This window comes from Mchenga conophoros, linkage group LG23, assembly GCF_057382185.1.
Source record: "Mchenga conophoros isolate Kocher_MC1m ecotype Shallow Benthic linkage group LG23, M_conophoros_male_GT1.1, whole genome shotgun sequence".
Taxonomy (NCBI): domain Eukaryota; kingdom Metazoa; phylum Chordata; class Actinopteri; order Cichliformes; family Cichlidae; genus Mchenga; species Mchenga conophoros.
The window spans coordinates 38208551-38232541 of record NC_140547.1 but is presented as its reverse complement, the minus strand read 5'-3'; the positions used below and the strand labels follow the sequence as shown (position 1 = coordinate 38232541).

Genomic DNA, 23991 nt, shown 5'->3' with positions numbered 1-23991 from the left:
CGCTCATTGCCTTTTACCCTGACTGCACGTGATATATTTTAACAGATGTGTCAAATCAGTTTCAAATGAAATGCTTTCTAGGATTACATGTTTGTAACACGAGCTCACTAATTCACAGATGAAGAGCTGGAAGACAGCAAAACATTAAAAAGTCAAAGATTGGTGTAAATGTTTCAGTGATGCATAAATTCCTGTTACCTTTGGCAGATGAGGGGTGTGTTCAGAGCAGGTGCTTCTTATTTCTGTATAAAAGTGGACACAGCCAGCCCACAGACACCCATATCTGATTATTAGTGCTAAGCAACAGACAAATAAAATACTAGAATTTCACTCTATACAACAGAAAACTTCTTGGGTGGGCTATACCACACAGAAAATTCAAGAAAAACACAGTGGGGAGATCCAGGTCACTGACTGGAAATAGTGGAATTGAGGCCTAGCGAGCGCCTACAGGCTGCAGCATCCTGTGTTGGCCCACCTGCCAATCAAAGCCACCAAGGCCCTAAACTTTAGGCCTTACCCGTGTGATTGCAGTAGTTATTGAAAAGTTTTGGTATCGACCTGATACCAGTACCAGATACTGACACTTTTAACTTTGTGTAGGCAGCTTATATAGGGAGGATAAGTGTGTTGTGACTTATTTGATGAGTCACTGTCATTTTGCTAATTCTGAATAAATCAACTAACAAAACTGATGACCACAAAATCAATGTGATTTGTAGTTTCACTTTTACAACATGATTGTGTCGATCAGTACCAATACCGATGTTGGTATGCTTACTATCGATTTTTGGATTGTTCCGCCCACCTCTAGTTATTGTAAACCACAGTATCATAGGAGAAAACTCGAAATATTTATTTACATGGAGGCCAAAACAGTTTTTGTACCAGGCTGTAAACATCCTGGGGTGATGCTTTTTGAAGTTATGCATTTTAGCATGGGAGTCTTTGGGTTTGACTCACTTTTGAAAACAGCCTCAAGTGGCTACTAGAGCAATTGCAGTCTTTGGAGCTCCCGAAATTGATTTTTTTATTTTTGCTGTTTTTGCAGCTACAGTTGACAGTTGCTCCCAAGGCATTTCAGAAGTTGATGTCATAAGAAGTTATAAGGATAAATTCACTGTACTCAGCTCTAAAAATCTTACAAACTAATGACTACTGTAATTCTTTATTATTAAGTGTTCCTGAAAACTCCCTGAGAAGCTTTCAGTTGATCCAAAATGCTGCACCAAGAGTACAGACAGGGACTATAAAGAGAGAGCATATTTCCCTAATACTAGCTTCTCTTCATTGGCTCCCTTGTAAATCCAGAATCACATTTAAAATCCTTCTCCTCACATGAATAATCAGGGTCCATCTTATCTTAAAGACCCTACAGTACCATATCACTCCAACAGACCGCTTCTTGCTCAGACTACAGGCTTACTTGTGGTTCCTAGGATATTTAAAAGTAGAATGGGAGGCAGAGCCTTCAGCTTCCAGGTGGGTCCAGCTCCCAATTTGGAGTTAAAAGACGGACACCCTCTCTACTTTTAAGATTCAGCTTAAACTTTTCTTTTTGACAGAGCATATGGTTATTAATAATAACTCGTCTTCTCTTCCACAATGTGTCTTTTGTCCTGTCTTCCTCCATCCCCAGCTGGTCGCAGTCGAGGTTTCTTCCTCTTAAAAGGGAGATTATCCTTCCTTACTCATAGGTGATCCACTTGAGATGACTGCTGTTGTGATTTGGTGCTGTATAAATAGATTGAATTAAATGTTTATGATTGTGCTTAGTGATTGGGGTTAGTGGTTAAACCTAGGGATGAGAGACTCGGGAATGCAGTATTATGGCTATCTGTCCTCACAAAGGTGCCATGTGCCCCTCCCCCTACACACAGAGTGGAGCAGGCAGCAGTCGGTGTACTGGAACGGTAGTGACAGAGAACGCTTTTAACCAATATGTGAGAATGACTGTAATCTGAATGACATCAGACTATTCAGTGTGCTTACCAGCATCCCTGGGAGTGTACCCACCAACTTTGTAGTGGACTGAATGAAAGATTGTCGAGAAAGGTGAAGAAAAAATCTCTAATCATGAAACAGATTCATGAACTGTCTTCTTCTAATTGGGACTGGAGTGTTTTTGTTCAGCCCGCGTCCCATTCTTTCCCCCCTCAGACTGTTTTTAGAAGGGTCAAATCTATCTCAGCTGTTATCAGTGTCATGTCACGCTGTTCTGTGGGTATCTGTGTGTGCGCATATGTGTATCTGTGTGTCATGCTGTGCAGCTTCATAAGCTCCTTTATCAGCCGGGAGACACCCTCCTCCCCAGACTCCCGCTGTCTCTTTTCATTTTTCCCATACTTTCACACACACAGGGCCACACATGCTTCTGCTTTCTCTCTCTCTCTATTACACACACACACACACACACACACACACACACACACACACACACACACACACACACACACACACACACACACACGCACTCCTTGTGCACACACAGCCAGCTTAACTCCCCCCTTTTTGGGCATCTGTGTAAACAAATGTCTCATGCACAGGTGTATAAAGAAAGGAATGGGTCTATTAATCCTGGCTTACTTATTGTTTGGCTAATAATAGCGCGCAGCAGCCTTTTGCTGATAGGTCTATTATTCCCAGACAGCAAGGTGGATTAATAGGAAGCTGGGATTAATACTCATCCCCAGCTAAATCACATCTACCTCTATGCATGACCTCCTTCCTGGCTGCTGATTGTCTGTCCTTGTCTTAATTACCTCTTATGGAAATGGGCTTTATAATTACAGAATTACCCTTACCCTTATTACCCTTATTTTATTTTATTAAAAAAAAAAGTGATGTAACTTAACTAAGACTGACCTTAAAATGATATTTTTCTGGGTGTGTTACGGCTGTGTGTATTTGTGTGAGCGTGATCTGTGAGAGCCGCTTATAGGCACTCTTAGGCTGAAGTGGAAGGGGTGAGCCGCCTTTTTCTTTGGAACAGTTTTCTCCTGTTTTCCGGGTTAGGGAGCGAGGGTTAGTATTGTCATTTGTTTGTTCTGTTTCTTTCTTAGGGTTGAGTTAGTTTTCTGGTGGGACTTAGTTGGTTTTGTTTATTATTTTGGCCTGAGTTCACCCTGGAGCTATGCTTCATTATCCTCAATAAAATCACCTTTTTTACTCACAACTGGTTTTGGATGTTTGGCTTGGGAACCAGGGCGGGTATTTGTCTCTCTCTCCTCCAACCTTATGTGCGTCTCTACACGCCTGGACTAGGGGCGTAACAGGGTGGACTTTGGTAGAGGAGGAACAGTGCTCACCAGCTGGTTATCTTGTGGAGAAAACCAGCCAAGCCCAATGTATTTATTAAACCATCACCAAACATTCAATTGACTATTAAGCAAAAAATAAAAACAAGCGAGGAGGCATTCGTCTTACATTTTCTGAACCCCACCCCTAAGCGCACTCTCCCCCACCCCACCTTTCTAGGATTCTCGCTCCAGCTCCAGCACAGGAATAAGCAGAGGAGCACGGAGGAGGAAAAGAAGACTTTGTCCACGGTGTCTCCACTCAGATGCATCACCGCCCGGCTCTTTTAATGGGGCAGCGCTGAACTTTTAAGTTCGCGGGGAAGCTTCTCCGAAGTGCGCTAATGTGAGTTCTGAACACAATGTCAGCCGCTCAAGGACTTCTAAACAGCGTCTTTTCCTGCTCGTCCCCTGCCTCCAAAGCCATAACCAAACGCAGGCTACGCCAGACCCGGAGCCTGGACCCCGCCATCATCAGACACTGCGGCACCGGGAGCGATGGAGCGGCCGCAGACACAGGTGCGTCCGCCGAGCGCTTGGCTGTGAAGCCGGCTTTACGCACCAAGATCCCGACCCTGAAGGAACCTATAACCCCTTCCATCTCCTCTCCTTCCATACCTCTGGATGTTTCCCCGTCCTCCAACTTCCACTTTGACTATGACGTGGTTAAGCGTGCCAAAAGGAATACCGCCGGGGATTTACCGTTTATGGTGAGGGGAGCTGGTGCCGCTCCCTCAGGGAGCACCGGCACGCTGTTTTCCCCGCGGAGGTGGCTACAGAAGAAAGTGCAGCCTTCCAGCTCTCACTCTTACGTCGTGTGGAAGTCAGAGGTAAACTCCCTTCCCAGGGTGACAGGTTTCTTTTTCTTTTGGTGGCCAAAAGGAACAGATTAAAACGAAATCCCACTCTTATCGTTCAGCTCGCTAATTAGTTTTCTTACATGAATGCATATGATACATATTTGTGAGAGTTATGTGCCCTCCAACCCCATCGCTTTCCTTGAAGTGCATTCTTGAGCGTCTGTGTGCTTCGGGGGGGGGGATAGGATCGATACTTTGTTTCTAGCCTCTTAAGTTTAGTGTGTAGCCTGCTGACTTGTGTTAAATGCATAATTTAAAAAGAAAATATTCATATTAACTTCGTAAATGAAAAAATATACCTCAAACACGCTCTATCAAAAATATCTGAACCTCTTGTGTTGACTGTATATTTTATTTGTAGCCTGTAGCACATTTAAACAACAGAAATTGACCCAAAGTGCTTTAGAGACAGACAATGTAAATTCAAGGTTTCCAAAAACCCAGTTTAAAAAAGATGAAAAGCTAAAAGATGTGTGTTTTCTAATTTCATTATGTAATTATTGTGAAAAGTAAATATCACAGCGACTGATTACTCATTCAGAATGTGCTTTTATAAGGTTAAAGTATTGGTATCAGCAGTCCTGGCCCTGCATTTGCTTGATATCAGATCGATACCAAAATTGCACAATGCTATCTGAAATTCGACCATGACCTGAGGTAGCGAGATGTTGGAGCTTTACCTAAAAGATTTATGGGTTTTAAAAGACAGGGAATGTTTGACATCTGCAACTGAAAGCCCTACAGTACCAAAGCAGTCAGCCCATTTCAGCCTGGAAAGTGCTTTTTTTTCCTAGTCTGGCCCAAGGGCACATGGGTAATTAACTCAGGGGGAAGGGATAGCTCTGGTCCACCTCCCCCACCTGGATTTTTGTTTCTCCCTTGGCTGCATGGTCATTACTGTGTTTTCAGTCTTTGTGGGAGTCACACCTTATCCTGGGAAAGCAAAAGAAAATCTTACAGCACTTTGAGGATTAAATCACTCCAACAAAAGGTGCAATGAAGTGTCGATAGATTTTTCCCTCCTACTGTTGTCATCATTGGGCTGCTTTGGCTTTTGTCTTCATATAGATGTCAAACTGAGTGTGAATATGGGGCAGGCAGTAGATGAAATCCTTACCAAAACATCCTTGGGGGACTTTTTTTAAGTGTGTGTGTGTGTGTGTGGGGGGGGGTGCATAGTTGACACGAGTCCACCTGTACTCTGTCTGGAAAGGTATAATTTTCCTGCTTCTTTAAACACTTAGTCTCCTTTTCTGCATATTTTTCTTGTATTTGATTGGAAGTGTGTGTGTATATGTGGCGGTATGTGTGTGTGTGTGTGTGTTGATATGAGGGGCTTAAGGACACATGGCCGGGGACTTGGTTCTCACGACTGCAAGCAGTCACAGGGTCAAAAGCACGCAGCCATCAAACAGCTCCCCCATCATTTCCCATTAAAAGGAACGGCTCCAGCGCCGCTCTCTGTTTTACTTTCTTGCAGCACGCCTCTTCTTTCTTTCTCACACTCGCACGCACACATGCAGGCGTCCATACTCGCATTTTCCTCCCTCTCTTCTTCTGCGAGATGTCTTGAGGTTCTCAGAGAGTGGCGTTTCCCATCACTGTAAGCCTGTTTAAGTTGCAGTTTCCACCCCCCGATTGGGGCCAACATGAGGCCATCGGTATGGAGTCATTAGTGCAATCTGGACCGAAGTTATTGCACCTCGGAGTGTTTGTAAAATTACGGAGCCAAGAAAGTGTTACTGGTCTACTGGGATGTGTCAAACACCTATGGGTGTGAAGTAAAACTCTGAAATGAAGTGTAAGCATGTATTTAATAGTGGGAATCGAAAGAATTTTGCTTTTAACATTAGTTAAGATGCAATTAGTTAATTTCTTTCCAAGGTTGACATGACCGGGGGTGTTGAACATGTTAACTTATGGGGCACGTGGATAAGGGCCTAGTCACAAAGAGTTAGAAGCCATTGGGCAACCATCTGGCAACCACAAGGGAAAAATGTGGAAAACAACTTCAGATTGCCTTGGTTGGTAGCAGATTGCCACAGTGGCCTGTAGTTTGCACAGAAGATGCCAACTGGTCTGCGAACACTTGACAACTACTCTCCGAGTGCTAGTCAGGCTGTGAGAAGTGTGACACAAACCGGACACGGAGACTGCTTGCCTTCAAAATAAAAGTTGTGGCTTTTGAAGAATGTTGGCTGCAGCACCGAGCAACTTCAGTGCAAACTACAGGCAAGGATTGCAAGAAGGATTTTGGTGCAGCACCCTCTTTGCAGCCTAGCAACAGCCAATAACCACTCACCAATATTTCGGCTTAGTGACCGGTGGTTGCCAAGGGGTCATCAGACAGCGTTTGAACAATGTGCGCATGATGTCATGTGAGAAACCTGTATACTTAGGATTAATACTGAGGAGAGCCAAACTATGAAATTCGCATGATTTCATTTCAAATCATGACAAGTGTAATCATCACAGCTTAATGAAATCAATAACACATGGTTTTTAAATACCCAATCACCAGAGGAACTTCCAATTCAGAGAAATAGCAAAAGAATGAGTCATCAACCTGTCAATCTCAATTCCTCTGGATGTTTTTTAAAAAGCACTTACAACTTGTTTCACTTAAAAAATTGCAGTTTTAAAAAGATAAACATTTAAAAAGACTGAACATGGCTTGTCTTGACGGGTTGCCAGGAGAAAGCCTCTACTCTCTTAAAAGAACATGGCAGCACAGATTAATTTTTCAAAGTCTTCTGGATCAATGTCCATGGACATACAAGACCACAGTGGAGATGTTTGGCCATAACACACAGCACCATGTTTGCACTGACATACTGTGTTTGGTTTTTACAAAACTCATCATAACAATTGTCAAGCACAGTGGTGGAGGCGTGATGATTTGGGCTTTGTTTCCAGCCATGGGACCTGGCCATCTTACAGTCATTGAGTCAACCTTGAACCCGTCTGTATACCAAAGTATTGTAGAGTTTAATGTCAGGCCATCTGTCTGGTTGCTAAAACTTGGATGGAATTGGGTCATGCAGCAGAAAAATGATTCCAAGCACAGCAGTAAATCTACAATAGTATGGCTTAAAGAGAAAAGAATCACCTTTTAAGGTTGAAGTGTGCACCAGTCAGCTTCAACCTTATTCAAATGGTGTAGCAGGACATTAAGAGTGCTGTGCATAAACAAACATCTGCACACCTCAATAAAATGAAGCAATACTGTAAAAAAAGAGTGGATCAAAATTCCTCCATAACGATGTGAATGATACTAAAAGGGCATATGGTAAAAGGTTTATTTGGTTATTCTCAGGACTGCATAGATTCCCATGAAAATCTTCTTTGTCACGCGTAAGTTCAAAATGAAAATATACCTTCAGTAATAAAAATAAGAAATAGTAGGCTGAGATAACCCTGACCTTTCGTCTTTCGTATGCCTCAGATAAGTTCATAACACACTGAATCCTGATTTTGAATGACGCAATTTAGACGCTCAATTTTCTTTTTAATTTTTAACTGATAAATCAGATAACCTTGAAATGACATCACTATGACATCATCAGGAGAAAGCTCTCTTGTTAATTTTGTAAAATATTATTGTATTTAGAGTTAAATACACAATAAAGAGGGGTGTTCTTTTTAGGGTGGACCTATGTTGTCGATGTACCCCTCTGTTGTGATGTCTGTTTTAAAAAAGAAGATAGAGATGGCCAGAATAGTCAAATTAAGCCTTCATAATGAGACTTTACAGAACAACTGGTGACATCCAGATGGTTACATTGATCTTTCGTGTACAGTCTACGAGAAGAACTGCGAGGTTGCTGCTGATGCAAATGCACTGCATTAATATTATCGCATTACCTCTGATGGTTTAGCTCAACTATTTATAACGAAGTAATAGCTCCTGTATCTAACGAGGGCATATTTGTGTTGTTTTATTGTATGTATTAATAACATAATAAATGTTTAAAGATAAAGGTAGACCAGCACTGCAATATCAGTGATGTAAATGCAGGTGCCAGTTCATGCATCGCTATCTAGTCAAAGTTCAGACATTTGCCCAGATAGAGATCATTTGCACGTGTACTACTGAGTGTGTATGCATGTGAACAGGGCAACCTGTGCAGAATGGTCTCATGCTATGCCTTTTTAAGGAGGGAGATATGGACAGAGAGGAAGAATGAAAGGGTGAAACATAGACGGAGTGAAGCAAAGCCTGACAGTTATATTGGCCACGATTGCTTAACAGCTAAATTTTTCCACGGCCAGGTTGTTGATGCTGAAAGAGCAAAAAGAGATGCAAAAAGAAAAAGAAAAATTCATCAGGCAGTACCCTCTGTGTTATTACAGTAGGAGAGGGGGGTGGGGGAGCGGGGGGAGGTGGGGGGTGTCAGTGACTGGATGTGGTCCTTCTCGTGGAGTTACGGGCTCCAAAATTGGACACCGTATCAACACATGTTCTTGCAAAATAGCATGAGTATAAAAACAATGTAGGTTTTTATAGGCACATTCAGACATTGGTATTTGAAAGTTTAGCATTTGAAGCATACGCTGAACCTACACGTGCGCCGCTGTATTTCCAGGTACGCGCACAGAGACGCACACGCGCAAAGGCTCGGAGAGGAAACAGCAGTCGGCTAATTTAATCTTGCTTGTTTATGGGGCTCCAGATTGTTGACATTGTAGATCCTATTTTTAGAACCACTTACTCAAATGCTTTACAGAGGAGACTTAGTATGAAAAGAAATGTTACTAAATGATTGATAACAGATGACTTTGAGAAAGTTAGCGCTGGGTCTTTGAGGTAAAAGCTTTGCCTTTTTGGTGATTAACATTCGTAACTGTAATCAAAATGTTACATGCACAATTACACACTGAGCTCCTAAGTAATAGCAGTGTTAGAGGCAAAGTGAAGGAACGTGGGGTGGGGAGGGGCAGACTAATCTAAATAAAGAGACAATAAAAGGTGATTTTTGCTGTAATGTCTCACGTGTTATTAGCTTCCAAAAGTGACGATACACAATTGTGGTTGCTTACATTTGCACAAAAGTAACCACAGTTTTTGTGTTTTTGTTTCCTTACAGCATTACTGAATCCCTTGGCATGAGAACTTCAGATAAGGAGAATTCCCATTTGAATATTCTACTTCCGCTTGTGCTTATGAATTTTAACAAAATCTGAGGCATGAAAGTTTTATATAAGCTCTCAGATATGCAAGGTAAAAAACAAAGTTGGCATGCCTTATGATCTCCCCCAAAGGAATGCGAAGTTAGGAAATGGCTCTGTATTAGTGTTTATTAGTCTATCATTGTATTTTATCTCTTGATTATCTTCTGGAAAAATTACTGCTGCTTGCATCTAGTTGTTACCATTCTTAAAATTCTCGAAAGGCCCATGTGTTTATGCAACATCATCAAACTATGTCAGGGTGCTGAGCGCTCACCGAATAAGTAGAATAACACAACGAGAACCAGTCATTTGTTTGTCTTCTTAGAATAAGTCAATTTGTCTCGTTTTCTTTGCTGGTCATTTAGGGTGGCACACATTGGTGTGGAATAAAGTGTCTCAGCAGGATGTTGCCATTAAATACCGTACCCATGACATTTAAAGGCCCTGGAAGATGAGACCTTGGAACTGTAGGTTTTAATTTACGTGGGCTCATATCCAAGTTGCCTATGTAACCTGGATAAACATATAGGTCATTTGTCCCCATCCTCTGAAAGTGACCCTAACAAATTCATACATTAAGTTTATATCACAGATTGTATATAAAAGATGTACATAGCCCCAGTGAACTCTCTCAGTACTTTATGGACTTAAATCTGACATATGCACTGTAGCTTTTTGGCTGTCACCATCTTGTCTTTTTGGAACCAGAAGACTACATTTAGACAAGCAGCTGGAGTTATCAGCTAAGGCATGCTCAGTATGCATCCTTGGTAAGCTGCATTTTAAACACTGACACAGATAACCGGTAATCGTGTCACTAATCACTAAAATTTGACCCCTTGCTTTTTGGACATTTCTTTTCATTTAGAGTGCTAAATGATCAATTAACTCTAGCTAGCATGCTTGGTAAGGTAGAAGATACAGATAGCGAGAACTGGTAGTTCTAAACTAGAAGCAAAATGATAATGATAATCACAATACAACATTTTTAATTTATTTTATCAACTTTTCTTCTGATGATGCTGTCTTTGTTGAGCACTCAGTGGATCTGCGCTCGACAGTGCAGCCTAGGCGGAGTAGTCGAACGCAGATTCACTGAGCGCAGGGCAAGCTAGCGAGACAGAAGTTAAGCTCTCCTTGCAACATGGCAAATTGAACCTCCCCCACCCTCATTCAGATCTGGCGTTTGGAACTATTTTGTTTTTCATGTGACGTATGACCCTGAACGTAAGCGAGTCATGGACAAAAGTAAAACAGTATGTTGGATGTGCCACGCAATGCTCAATTACATGGGTGGGAACTAGTGTGTTAGCGCAGTTAGCTCGTTAACGTGTTGACGTCATCCAGCCCCACACACGGGGCAATCCGCGGTAGCTCGTTAACAGAGATTTGAGGTGTTGCGGCGTTAACGTCATTTTAACTAGATTAACGCTGACAGCACTAGTGGGAACACAACGAATATGACTGCACATTTACTCTGACATCATCCTAGTGCAAAGACAAGTGGAAGCAGACAAAAATAACAAGCACACATGCTACAAACTTTACCCGAGTCATTTAGACAGCCGTTAGCACATGATTCTCATTATGGGGACCTGATATGTTTAATATGCTGCTGAGAATATAGCCCAGAAGAAGCGTATAGTATAGCTTTTATTTTGGAAAAAGCCATTTCTCTGTAATAAACTCTGTTTTCCAAAGATGAGTGATTTCTCCATCAGATAGATTTATTTTTTTATTACTTTGTTGTTTCAGCAACATTAAATTTAAAAACTGTACTTTTGAGTTAAAATATATATTTATAATTTTAATAAATGACAAATTAAAAAGGCATGAACATTTTTTTTTGTATCGAAAAAATATTGAACCGTGACACCAAAATATTAAACCAAACCGAACCATGAATTTTGTGTATCGTTGCACCCCTAAGATATATATATATATCTATATCTATATATAAAATAAAATGTTCATGCCTTTTTAATTTGTCATTTATTAAAATTATAAATATATATTTTAACTCAAAAGTACAGTTTTTAAATTTAACCCTAACCCTTGTGCGTGTTTTTTATTTTGACAGCGAATGCGCACCTGCGGAACACTTATGTGCACCCCTGGTTATTTAGCTCATCATATTGCAGCCACAGAAATTATTTTGTCCATGAAACCATAAAGCTGCACTTTCTTTTTGCCTTATAGTCTGATTTGTCATAACTTTTCCGTTTTGTGGTAAGCTTTTCTTTGGCTGTCACTTCTTCACCCTGACCTGTCTTATTTGGCTCAGCAGAACTGAAATGCTTTTACACACGGACTCACATAAGCTCAGCGATTCTCTGCGCGATCAACCTCTCACATGTTTAAGCTTGCTAGATTTTGGTAGCCCAACTGGAAAAATCGCTAGCCCCGGGACGTCGGGCTACCGATTTTGCGAGCCCTGTATCTGATTGAGGAATCACTCATCTTTGGAAAAGAGAGTTTATTACAGAGAAATGGCTCTTTCCAAAATAAAAGCTATACTATCCGCTTCTTCTGGGCTATATTCTCAGCAGCATATTAAACATATCAGGTCCCCATAAGGAGAATTATGTGCTAACGGCTGTCTAAATGACTCGGGTAAAGTTAGTAGCATGCTTGTTGTTTTTGTCTTTGCACTAGGATGATGTCGGTGTAAATGTGCAGTCATATTCGTTGTGTTCCCACTAGTGCTTTCAGGTTAACCTCGTTAAAATGACCTTAACGCCACAACACGGCAAATCTCCGTTAACGAGCTACCCCTGATCGCCCCGTGCATGGGGCTAGACGGCCAACACGTTAACGAGCTAACTGCGCTAACACACTAGCTCCCACCCATGTAATTGAGCATTGCGTGGCACATCCAACATACTGTTTTACTTTAGTCCATGACGCGCTTACCTTCAGGGTCATACGTCACATGAAAACCAAAATAATTCCAAACGCCAGATCTGAATGAGGGTGGGGGAGGTCCATGTTGCAAGGAGAGCTTAACTTCTGTCTTGCTAGCTTGCCCTGCGCTCTTCCTTCTGACTATGCTGTCTGTGTGGAGCGCTCAGTGGATCTGCGCTCGACAGTGCAGCCTAGGCGGAGTAGTCAAACGCAGATTCACTGAGCGCTCCACACAGACAGCATCGTCAGAAGGAAAGTTGATAAAATAAATTACAAATGTTGTATTGTTCGATACATATGCGTACCGAACCGAAAGCACTGTATCGAACGGTTCAATATCGATACGAATATCGTTGCACCCCTAATATATATACATATATATATATATATATATATATATATATATATATATATATATATATATATATATAGATATATATATATATATATGTCTGTGGGAATTGTTTTGTATCTCTTAAGCCATTCCTGATATACAGTCTTGTGAAAAAGAAGATTTAATAGGAAACTGTTCAGTCCCGTTGAAAACTGAGTACAACCTTAATGCTTCAGTTGAAATTAAGAGGGTAAGTAGTAGCCAGCTGCTGCTAATCAAATGCACTTGATTTACTGATCATCAACGAGTCTGCGCACCTCTATGGAAGCACAAGTTTTGGCATTTTTCTGGTCTGGGACATTCAAGTGTATGTTAACACAAGGCCACGATTTTCCTAGGAGTGCCCCAGGAAATTCACCCCAAGGTCAGACTGAGCAATGATCAGCAAAATACAGAAGAGAAAAGTTTAAAAAGAGGTCAGTCTCAGACCCTACGAGCCTACTTAGCATGGACAGGTACCAGGAGAAAGCCTTTTATTCTGTAAGAAGAGCGCTGCAGTATGATTTAGTTTGCAAAGTGGCATCTGAACAAACCACCAGGCTTCTGAATTTATGTCCTTTGGACAGGTGAGACCAAAGTGATAACAAAATACAGCATATCAGTGCAAACACCTTACGCCAAGCACAGTGGTAGAAGGGTACTATGAGTTTGTTTTGTAGCAACACAACCACAAAACTTGCAATCATTCAGTTGTCCATGTAGTCCTCTGTATACCAAAGTATTCTAGAGTCAAATGTGAGGCCATCAGTACAACAGCTTAACCTTTACTTAAAAATCTACAACAGAATGGCTGGGAAAGAAAAGAATCAAGGTGTTGCGATGGCCCAGTCCAGGCCTTAACTAAATCGAAATGCTGTGGCAGGACTTTAAGAGAGCAAATACCCACAAACCTTAATGAACTTGGGCATTGTAAAGAAGGGTGGGCCAAAATTCCTCCACAATGGTGTGAGAGACTGATAAAGTCATACAGAAATGGATTTCTGCATCATTCTGTTATTGGGTGCAGTTAGTTTATTGCAGGACTGCATAGAGTGCTGTGAAAATTGACTTTTCACAGCTGTAAAATACAATATGAAAAGGTGTTTAGGCAGATACAGAAATATCAACTCGACAACAATGAGAGCTATACTTCAATTAATAGTCACCTATTAAAGTATTGTGAAGCAAAAGGTAGAGGAAGAGTGAAAATGTTTCCTTTAAAGGACACAATATGTAATGTTAATAATGTTAAAGATGAAATACAACTGTTATTAGGATCCCAACATTTTGCTGGCTACTTGGTAAAATTTCCCTTTTTACATTACTGTGATGTACTGTGATAGAATCGCCCACAAGGTATGTGAAATATCTAATTAAAAAGCCTTTGTGTTGCATGTTTTCTGAAGCATTTAAACTGCTGCACATGTTTGCCATTGCTTACGCTGTGAACCATACAAGGTGGGGAGTTGACACGGGTCATGGCTCCGAGCCAGGAGGCAGCAGTTCTTGTTCTTTTCTACCAAATGGGTTCCATGCTGTAGTGTTTATAACAACAATAACTCTTCGGGGCTTTTGCTCCAAAGCTTTAAGTAAAGGACAAGACAAGTGTTTTTTCTTTTACCTTAATGATGCAAACTGTTCAAATTACTTTTGGGTTGCATCCCTGAAATTCTTGTGCAGGACACTCTAGACTGAGAACTGAAGGCAATCATACCTTTGCCGTCAGCACTCCAAGACTAAGAGAACAGGCTATCCATGTTCCTAAAATGATTACTTCACCAGTGCTTGGGGTATTCGACCCACATGGAGCCCATTTTAGCTGAATATCATGATTCAGAATAAAATACATTTGCTACATTATGATTAACAACTGCATGATCAATCATAAGGTCAGGATTAGACACAAAGAACTTCACACTTATATGCAAGTACCCATTATTTTACTGTGTACATGCTAAACAGCATTCATTATATAAAATATGACAGTTGTGGTGTATGAAATGTAAGCTCTAAAGTATAATACTGTCAGCTGTTTAGCTGCCATTATACTGTTGGTGTGGTGCTGCTACCATAATCTGTATGAAAACACACACATATAAGTTGTTTTGTCATGTTATTCTTTTTATCTTTATGAAATCACTATGTAGTAAGATGGCAAAATCGCTGTTCATAAACACACACAAAGAAATATATATACATATATATATATATATATATATATATATATATATATATATATATATATATATATATATATATATATATTCATATTCTTCTTTGACAGCTACATATTGATTGTATGAGGCAAAGTAATAAGTAACTGGCAGTATAAGCATGTCACTGTTTGACGAATAGTTAATTATAGATATTCATTTAACACATTTCAGTGACCCCCAACATGCAACTGAATAAAAAATAGTTTACCAAAATGTGCTTACGAACATCAAGGCACATGTAATGCAGATGTAATATTAACAACATTTACAGCTAAAATAGTAAGACAGATTGTACGATACATTTTTTTAATTGGGAAAAGTGCAAGAGAGCAGCCAGAGCCACAGACAGTTAAGTCACGTTAGTAACAAAGTTAACACATCGGTGCTGTGATGATCGAAACAGTGTTCACAATCAGAACCACAATCACTTTTATTTCCAAATTTGTACACAAATGATGAATTTGTTGTGGTGTTATGGGGCAATACAGTAGTGGTACACATTTCTATCTAATGTATAGATTTCTATCTGTAAAAGGACTGTTAATAGATGCACAGGAAAGTACTCATGATGTCGCCTTTTTAATAAATATAATTTGTAAAGATCTGAGTGTTATATAAATAATTCCCTAAAGCTGTATTGATGATAATCGTGGGACCCTAGGCAGTTTATATAATAGGTTTAATCCCAACTGATTAAGAGGAGTTAGGTAACAGACATACACAATATGATGTATATTTACAAACTGCATATTTTTTCAGGTTAAATGGGATCCCAGTCTGCAGCTTCTTGTGCCCTGAATTAACTTTCATTTCTTTTCTGAAAGCTGTCAACATGTACAGCCTTCAACTGTATTGACAAAGAGTAATATCTTATAAAATTTACAGTATTTTTACATCAGTTTGTTACACACCAACCCCAATAACAATTTAAAATAATAACAAACATAGTTTATAATAGTGGCGGTTCAGCCATCTATTTGTTCGCAGTTGATTCTTTTACATGCTCCAGCAAACAGAGAGGTTTGAACTTGTGAACCTTCCTGCCATCCATTTTTCCCTTCTTACTCCCTGATTTCCTCCCTAAGTTCCCTCTGACTGAGGAAGCTGCATTGGAGGAAAAAGACTTTGATGTTTGGACATCTTTGGAATGCTCATACGAAAATTGCGCATGCACAAACGCCCGCACAGAAAAAAACTAAACAAATTTTTGCTGTATCAGTGTTTTAAGAGAACAGTGGTATCAGTTCATAATGTGAAACAGAGTGAAGGAGTGAAACAGACGATGTTGTCACAGTCTTGCAAGAGCCTTGATGAAAACATTGAAAGTGTGATGAAATGCATGTGGATTTTTCTTGGCTCGAAACAGAAGGTCCTGGAGCGAGTCACAGCTGTGTTAAAGTTGTAGTCGGACCTCCCATCACCCTGAACTGCGATAAAAGGGCGTCCTAGTCATTGTCTGTATAAAATGCAAAGGTAGTTTGTATAGCGCAGTGTTTAAGAAAGTGATAAAGTTTTTATTCAGTCAATTCTAATTGGTAGAGACACTACAAAATAAACACAGTGACAGAAATGAAATGATGATTTTACGGTGGATTTTTGTTTTACTTTAACCAACTGAAAACATGTTTTCACTTCGAAGACTACAATCTGTGCTTATAACAGAATAAATTAAGATGCCCTTCAAAATAAAAGACCTGTTTCGTATTACATACATACATTCCTGGTTATAATGACCTCTGCAGCATTCTCTCCTACAGTCTCCCCTCTTGAGAGGAGGTCTGCATGTATGCATGTGGGCCTGCAAGGGGTATTAGTCTGATTATGATTCTTATTCAATTTAATAGGCCTGGTTGTCAGCATTAAACTGATGGGCCAAGATTTTTGTACACAGGGGAGTAATAGAAACCCTGTAAGTAATGTTAAACATGTCAGCTTTTGCAGCTGCAATACTTGCATCATACCATCGCATCATTCTTCTATAATGAAATTCTACTTTCTGGGCAGTATGGCAGGATTAGTCTCCCTAAAAATGGATTGCTTTTATTGCACTTTGAATTACACAGACTTACATTGCTGTGGAACTGTTTTAAGTGACCCTTCATTTCTTGATATTTTGCCTCCAAGCACCCAGAGTTTCTTGTAATTTGAAAGTGGCCTTGATCAGTGGTTCTCCAGGCTTTCTGAAGGTCTTTCTTTTACATCTGCTGTTCACTGAAACCTCATCAGAAATGGTCTCAGTGGGAAGGGTCGCTGTCAAAAAGCCATTCTTAATGTAGGGAAACAGAAAAGGATAAAGTATCCCAAATTACACAAAAACTGGACTGAAAATCAGTGGCAACAGGTCCGATTGAGTGATGAAACATTTGATTAAAACTGTCATTAATAGGTCCAAAAATGATCAGGCGAGAAGTACAACAACAGTAAGTCTCTACAGCCATCTGGAACAGCGGTCCACAACCTTTTTTGCGCCACAGACCGGTTTATGTCTGACAATATTTTCACGGACTGGCCTTTAAGGTGGCGCAGGTAAATACAACAAAATAAAAAGAAGATTTATTCATAACACACGGGAAAAGATCCAGGGAAACCGAGTTAATGATTAAAACAGTAAGAAAATAACGATAAAAAAAACTATAAAAACCCTGAAAACCCTAAATTTCACACCCGAGCCTCAACTCTCTTGGCCCGGTACCAAACGACTCACGGACTGCGTTGAGGACCGCTGATCTAGCAAACATGGAGGAGGGTCTGTCATGGTCTTGGGTTGCATTTCAGCCAGTGGTGTTGGAGATCTTGGTTGATGGTATTATGAGTACAAAAAAGTACCATCAGATTTAGATCCAGCATACAATAGCACGTAGAAAGCAAAAGCGGCAACAGCTTCATTTTTTTTAGCATGACAATGATCCCAAACAGACTGCCAATACAGAAAAAGCAGAAAAAAGTGGATAGAAAAAAACACATTGGAGCACTATCGATCATGGATTAGCCTCCCCAGAGCCAAGATCTTCACATTGTTGAAGCAATGCTGGATCGTATTTACAGAAAACAGAAAAAAGGCAGCCAATATCCAAAGAAGAGCTTTGATTGTCCTTTGAGAAATATGAAGAACTATTCCTGAAGACTACTTAAAGAATTGACAAGAAAGCTGCCTAAGAGAGTTCAGGCTGGTCATCGTACTAAATATTTACTTTAAAGCTCATTACAATTGTGCAAACTCTGTTTTTGAATTGTTAGTTTGCACTTCATTCAGTAAATTGCTGCACCTATTCCCCATTTTACTGGCAAAATATGAAGAAATAAGGGGTAGCTCAAGACTTTTGCACAATACTGTACAAGTTAAAAGTAAAACTTTTATGCTGAAGTAAGTTAGTCTAATTCACTTCAGTGTAGTGCTGGATTTATATTTTCTAGCTTCATTAGTTCTGCAAGACATACAGCACAGGTAGTGGCATCATCAAACTTAGTATATTTACATTTATTTCTTATACGCCACTACATGTTAGGAGGAATAATGCAAGTTTTGCTGTATCATATCATATTTTTATGTCAGTTTATCAAATGTTAACATTTATAGAATATGAAGGGTTAGATTCAACTGTACATACCCAAGCAAGTGTACACGAACATGTCAGGACTGTAAGAAATTGATTAGAAACTAAGTTAGAGTTTTAAAACACAGGTCAGCTTTTTAAATCTGAGGCTTTTCTTTATTTGATAATTGAAACAATTTGGAGGTTTGAACTACTGGTTTAAGACAAGATCTGTCAAGGAGGTACATTGTTCTCTGTGTAATCAGGACAATATATTTTCAAACAAGCCAAATTTTCCCACTATAAAGCATGAGTACAGTTGACAAATCCTTTTTCGCTCAGTAGCCCGTTTTTCTTCATTCTGCTGTAACGTAATATCTTCCTTTTGCACCATAAAGTAATCAGACAAACCTAACCAGCAGATCACAACATAAGAAATGCAACTTAGAAGCCAAGAGGAGATGGTATAAAATACAACGTGTTTAAGAAAATGTGAACAGAAACACGAAACCGCACCGAGCAATCTTTTTTGACAAGTTTCCACGATATTCAGTTGAAAAGAAACACACAAGGCTATGGGGTTTGTTTGGTAGTATTTTGGTTTAGCATTCTCACATCTCCTTTGGGACGTTTCTCAATAGAGAGGGAGACGAAGGCGGCTTGAAATAGAGACGACTGAAAAGAAAACATTAATTTCCGTAGCCAGAATCTCCCTGTCTGTTGCAGATTAAAACTCTCCTTTAGTGAGAAACCAGCAGTGTTGAGTTACTTTTTTTTGTACAGAGGATTTTGTGCATGTGTGTGGGAGAGAATCCAAAAGTAGGGTCGATGATCTAATTGCGGACTTTCAAGTCTGACGGCAGTAATGTCTGTCCCCTCTTTTACTCTGTGTGTGTATTACGGTGACCCCCATGTCCGCTAACTTTCTCTCTAATGTGGTTTGTCACAGGCCAGAGAGGAAGCACGGATAAGTCTCACATAGGCCACGGTGTGTTAAGTTTACAACTTCCCATTTATGTATTCATTTCAATCACTGTATACTCTGGTGATATGACCCTCACAGTGGATGAAAACATTTCACAACATCTCAAAACACAGCTGGCCTCTGCCTAATCTTGGAACAGTTACAGGGAGATAGAGGCTGAAAGAATTTTTAACTGTAGTTTTTTTATGATCTCAGAGTTATTTATAGTTAGTTTAGGTTCTTGCAGAAAATTTGCTATGAGGAAAGCGTTAATCTCACTGTTATGCTACTTACTACCAGCCTGGAATTCACATTTGCGTTTTGATCACTACTGGTGGATAGCTGCAGATATACGCACTTTCATATCAGATGTTTCTTTTTGATATGCCCTTGATTTGATACTCCGAACCAAGCACATTGGTTTTTAACCTTTTTTTTTTTTTTGAATGTTCCTTAGCACTGCTTAGTAACTGTCGCTCTAGCCAATCCTCCAATTATTTACATGATAACAAAGACCAGTTAACAATGATCTTTTGTATACAGTCTCTGGAGTCACAGACTGTCCTTGAACATGGTACAGGTTTAGTTAGGTGGGTTTTTAGTGGTTGGTAATTCGATTCACTACAATTTAGTGCTGTCAGCATTAATCTCGTTAAAATGACGTTAACGCCATAACCGCGGATCACCCCATGCGTGGGGCTGCACGGCGCTAACTCGTTAATGACCTAACAGAGCTAAAGCTTTGACTCTGTGCAGCCCCAACTAGCTAACGGAGATTTGCCCCGTTAATGCAGTTATGGCGTTAACGTCATTTTAACTAGATTAACGCTGACAGCACTAAATTGTAGTGAATCGAATTACCAACCACTAAAAAACCACCTAACTAAACCTGTACCATGTTCAAGGACAGTCTGTGACTCCAGAGACTGTGTACAAAAGATCATTGTTAACTGGTCATTGTTATCATGTAAATATTTGGAGGATTGGCTAGAGCGACAGTTACTAAGCAGTGCTAAGGAACATTCAACAAAAAAATGGTTAAAAACCAATGTGCTTGGTTCGGAGTATCAAATCAAGGGCATATCAAAAAGAAACATCTGATGTGAAAGTGCGTATATCTGCAGCTATCCACCAGTAGTGATCAAAACGCAAATGTGAATTCCAGGCTGGTAGTAAGTAACATAACAATGGGTGTGGCTGCAGTGACTCCATAGCGTGCTGGCAAAAGTATGGGACGAGTCTGATTATCATATGGACATATGGTGTGCAAACGGAGAGGGGCACATTGAGCACTGAACATTGTAATTTTTGTACGTAAAAGTTTATATTAAGCCAGGGTCTCAGTACCGTTTAGTATTTTGTTTCTTAGTGTCTTGTCAGTTTACTTTGGTTTCCTGGTTTACTCCTGCAATCATCCAAATAAAGGATCGCTTTCTGTTTAAACCTGCAACACCTCGTCCACATCTGCTTTTGGGTCCTGTTTCAAAAACACACCGGCGCACCCCGCCGTGACAGTACGAACCGACCAGTATGGACCCAGCGGACATCTGTGAGGATTTTTGGGAGTTCAACACTCAGGTGACCATTCTCCGCGGACAGTGGATTTGCTACTCCGCGTGCAGACAGGAGAATGAGAAGGAGTCAACCAGAGTTCAGCTAAAACAGATTTTGTCTGCATATCCTGCTTACGCGGCGGGATTGTCGGAGGATGTGCAGGATTTTGTTCGCACAGTTTTTCCACCGCAGCAGCATCAAAACCGCGAACAGGAATCACTGCCGCTGCCTTGCGAGCCTGAGACGGTTCGTGTCGGTTCGCTGACACTCGCCACAGCGTCACCACCTCTCAGCTCATCAGTTTCCACACCCTCGTCACAGTCTTGCCACACTCTTGCCACGGTCCAGTGCGAGGAAGCGCTGGACGCCATAGATTTGGACTACGATGAACGTCAGTCAATATTCAGCGCTCTATTGGAGGAGGAGCTCCGGTGGAAGCCATGGCTCATTCCAGAGCACGAGCACTCTTTCCGTGGAACTCGACTGGCTCTCGGGGGACCTCGGAGTTACCAGGGACTTCCACCTAGTGCACCGCCGTCTTCCACTTCCAAGAAAAAGCGGCGTGCGCGCCACCGACGCTCCACACCAAGAACACAAGTGAGTGACTATATCTTGGCTCATGTTTTTTCTCCGGGGATTATTGGAACGGACACTGCCTTTCCGGGTCATGAGCCCGGCTATGATGAGACTGTTTTCACTGGAAATGCTAGCCATCAGGCTCAGCTACGCTGCTGTGGGACTGCTATCCAGGCCGGTTTGGAGCCGGAGACGGAGGTGCAGCTTGTGCAGCCTATTTCAGTGTCAGCTGGAGGGCCCGGGGAGCCCGTCCGGCCTCGCGTCTCGTCTGCTGGAGGTTCAGGAGAACCCAGCCAGCTTCATGCTTCGTCTGCTGGAGGTTCGGGAGAACCCAGCCAGCTTCATGTCTCGTCTGCTGGAGGTTCGGGAGAACCCAGCCAGCTTCATGTGTCATCTGCTGGAGGTTCGGAAGAACCCAGCCAGCTTCATGTTTCGTCTGCTGGAGGTTCGGGAGAACCCAGCCAGCTTCATGTCTCGTCTGCTGGAGGTTCGGGAGAACCCAGCCAGCTTCATGTGTCATCTGCTGGAGGTTCGGAAGAACCCAGCCAGCTTCATGTTTCGTCTGCTGGAGGTTCGGGAGAACCCAGCCAGCTTCATGTCTCGTCTGCTGGAGGGCCCAGGGAGCCCGTTCAGCCTCATGCCTCGTCAGCTGGAGGGCCCGAGGAGCCCGTCCAGTTTCACACCTCGTCAGCTGGAGGGCCCGAGGAGCCCATCCGGCCACCATCCTCGTCAGCTGGGGGTTCAGGAGAACCACACCAGCCTCATGCCTCGTCAGCTGGGGGGCCCGAGGAGCCCGTCCAGCCTCGTGCCACGTCAGCTGGGGGTTCAGGAGAACCGCACCAGCCTCACGCCGCGTCAGCTGGAGGGCCCGAGGAGCCCGTTCAGCCTCACGCCACGTCAGCTGGAGGGCCTGAGGAGCCCGTTCAGCCACCTTCTGCTTCACCACCTGTGGCTGCAGCGCCACCTCCTGCGGCTCCCGTGCCGCCACCTGCAGGACCACCACCTGCTGCACTACTGCTTGCTGCTTCTACGCCTCAGCCTGAGGACGACGCCTCGCCTGGTTCTGCCACACCTCAGTCTGAGAACACATATAAACTCATTTCACCCAATATAGACTGTGTGTTGCTGCAACTTCCGCAGCCTCCTGCCATGTCGGCTGGGGGGCCTGAGGAGCCCGTCCGGCCACCACCTGTGGCTGCCTCACTGTCACCTGGTTCTGCCTCTGCTACGCCAGGACCAGCTCCGGTCTGTGCTTCGCCCGGTCCAGCTTCAGCCTCTGCTTCTGCTTCGCCTGGACCAGTCTCAGCCTCGGCTTCTGCTTCGCCTGGTCCTGCTTCAGCCTGTGCTTCGTCTGCTGCAGCTCCAGCCTGTGCTTCCTCTGCTGCAGCCTCCGTGTCTTCGTCTTCGCCTGGTCCGGCTGTGTCAGAGTCTTCATCTTCGCCTGGTCCGGCTTCTGCTTCGCCTGGTCCGGCCTCTGCTTCTGCTTCGCCTGGACCAGCTCCAGTTTGTGCTTCGCCTGGACCAGCTTCAGCCTCAGCTTCTGCCTCTGCTTCGGCTTCGCCTGGTCCAGCCCCAGCATCGGCTTCTGTTCCTGCTTTGCCTCCGCCTGGTCCAGCTTCGGCCTCTGTTCCTGCTTCGCCTGGTCCGGCTTCGGCTTCACCTGGTCCGGCCTCAGCGTCTTCAGCCTCGCCTGGTCCGGCCTCAGTGTCTTCAGCCTCGCCTGGTCCAGCCTCAGCGTCTTCAGCCTCGCCTCGTCCGGCTTCAGCCTGTGCTTCGCCTCGTCCGGCTTCAGCCTGTGCTTCGCCTCGTCCGGCTTCAGCCTCAGCTCCTGCTTCGCCTCGTCCGGCCTCAGCCTGTGCTTCACCTGGTCCGGCTTCAGCCTCAGCTCCTGCTTCGCCTCGTCCGGCCTCAGCCTGTGCTTCACCTGGTCCGGCTTCAGCCTCAGCTCCTGCTTCGCCTCGTCCGGCCTCAGCCTGTGCTTCACCTGGTCCGGCTTCAGCCTCTGCTTCTGTGTCGGCCTCGCCTGGTCCTGCGGCTGTGTTGCCGCCGCCCAAGCCACGTTTTGCCCCTTGGAATCGCCGGCCGCTTTCTGGGCCGTCAGCTGGCCGTCGTTGCCGTCGGGGTCGGCCGCCTGAACTGTTGCACTCTGATCTGCTATGCTGTCGACCTCCGGGTCGGCCCCCTGAGCTCGTGAACTATGGACTACTGGATCGTTGGCCTCCTGGTCGACCACCTGAACCTTGTGAACTCTTGTGCTGCTGTCGTCCAGGTCGGCCACCTGAACTGTTTGACCATGACCTCCTGTGCCGTCGGCCTCCGGGCCGGCCCCCTGATCACATGAACTATGAATTTCTGGACCGTCACCCTCCGGGTCGGCCCCTGAGGAGTTATGAACTGTTCCCTGCGCTCCTGTGCTTTTGGTGGACATTTTGTTTTTGTGGTTTTGTATCCTGGCTATTTTTTTGGCATATGTGCTTTTTGTCTTTTTTAGCAAAGAAAAAAATATCTTAAAATCATCAATAAAACCAGGGAGAGAAGGCTTA

General features: G+C 42.7%; 1 protein-coding gene across 2 annotated transcripts in view; it reads left to right on the top strand.

Annotated features, from left to right (window-relative positions):
- Nucleotides 1-2785: 2785 nt before the first annotated feature.
- The window catches only part of LOC146547770 (rho GTPase-activating protein 6-like), a 136002-nt gene continuing 114796 nt past the window's right edge, over nt 2786-23991 (top strand). The window contains exon 1 of one of the 2 annotated variants that reach the window (XM_085265447.1): nt 2786-4126. In XM_085265447.1, the coding sequence (XP_085121573.1) occupies nt 3659-4126 (468 nt within the window). In that variant the 5' untranslated portion in view covers nt 2786-3658. The remainder of the gene's footprint in view (nt 4127-23991) is intronic. The other variant, XM_085265448.1, reaches the window with a different exon arrangement.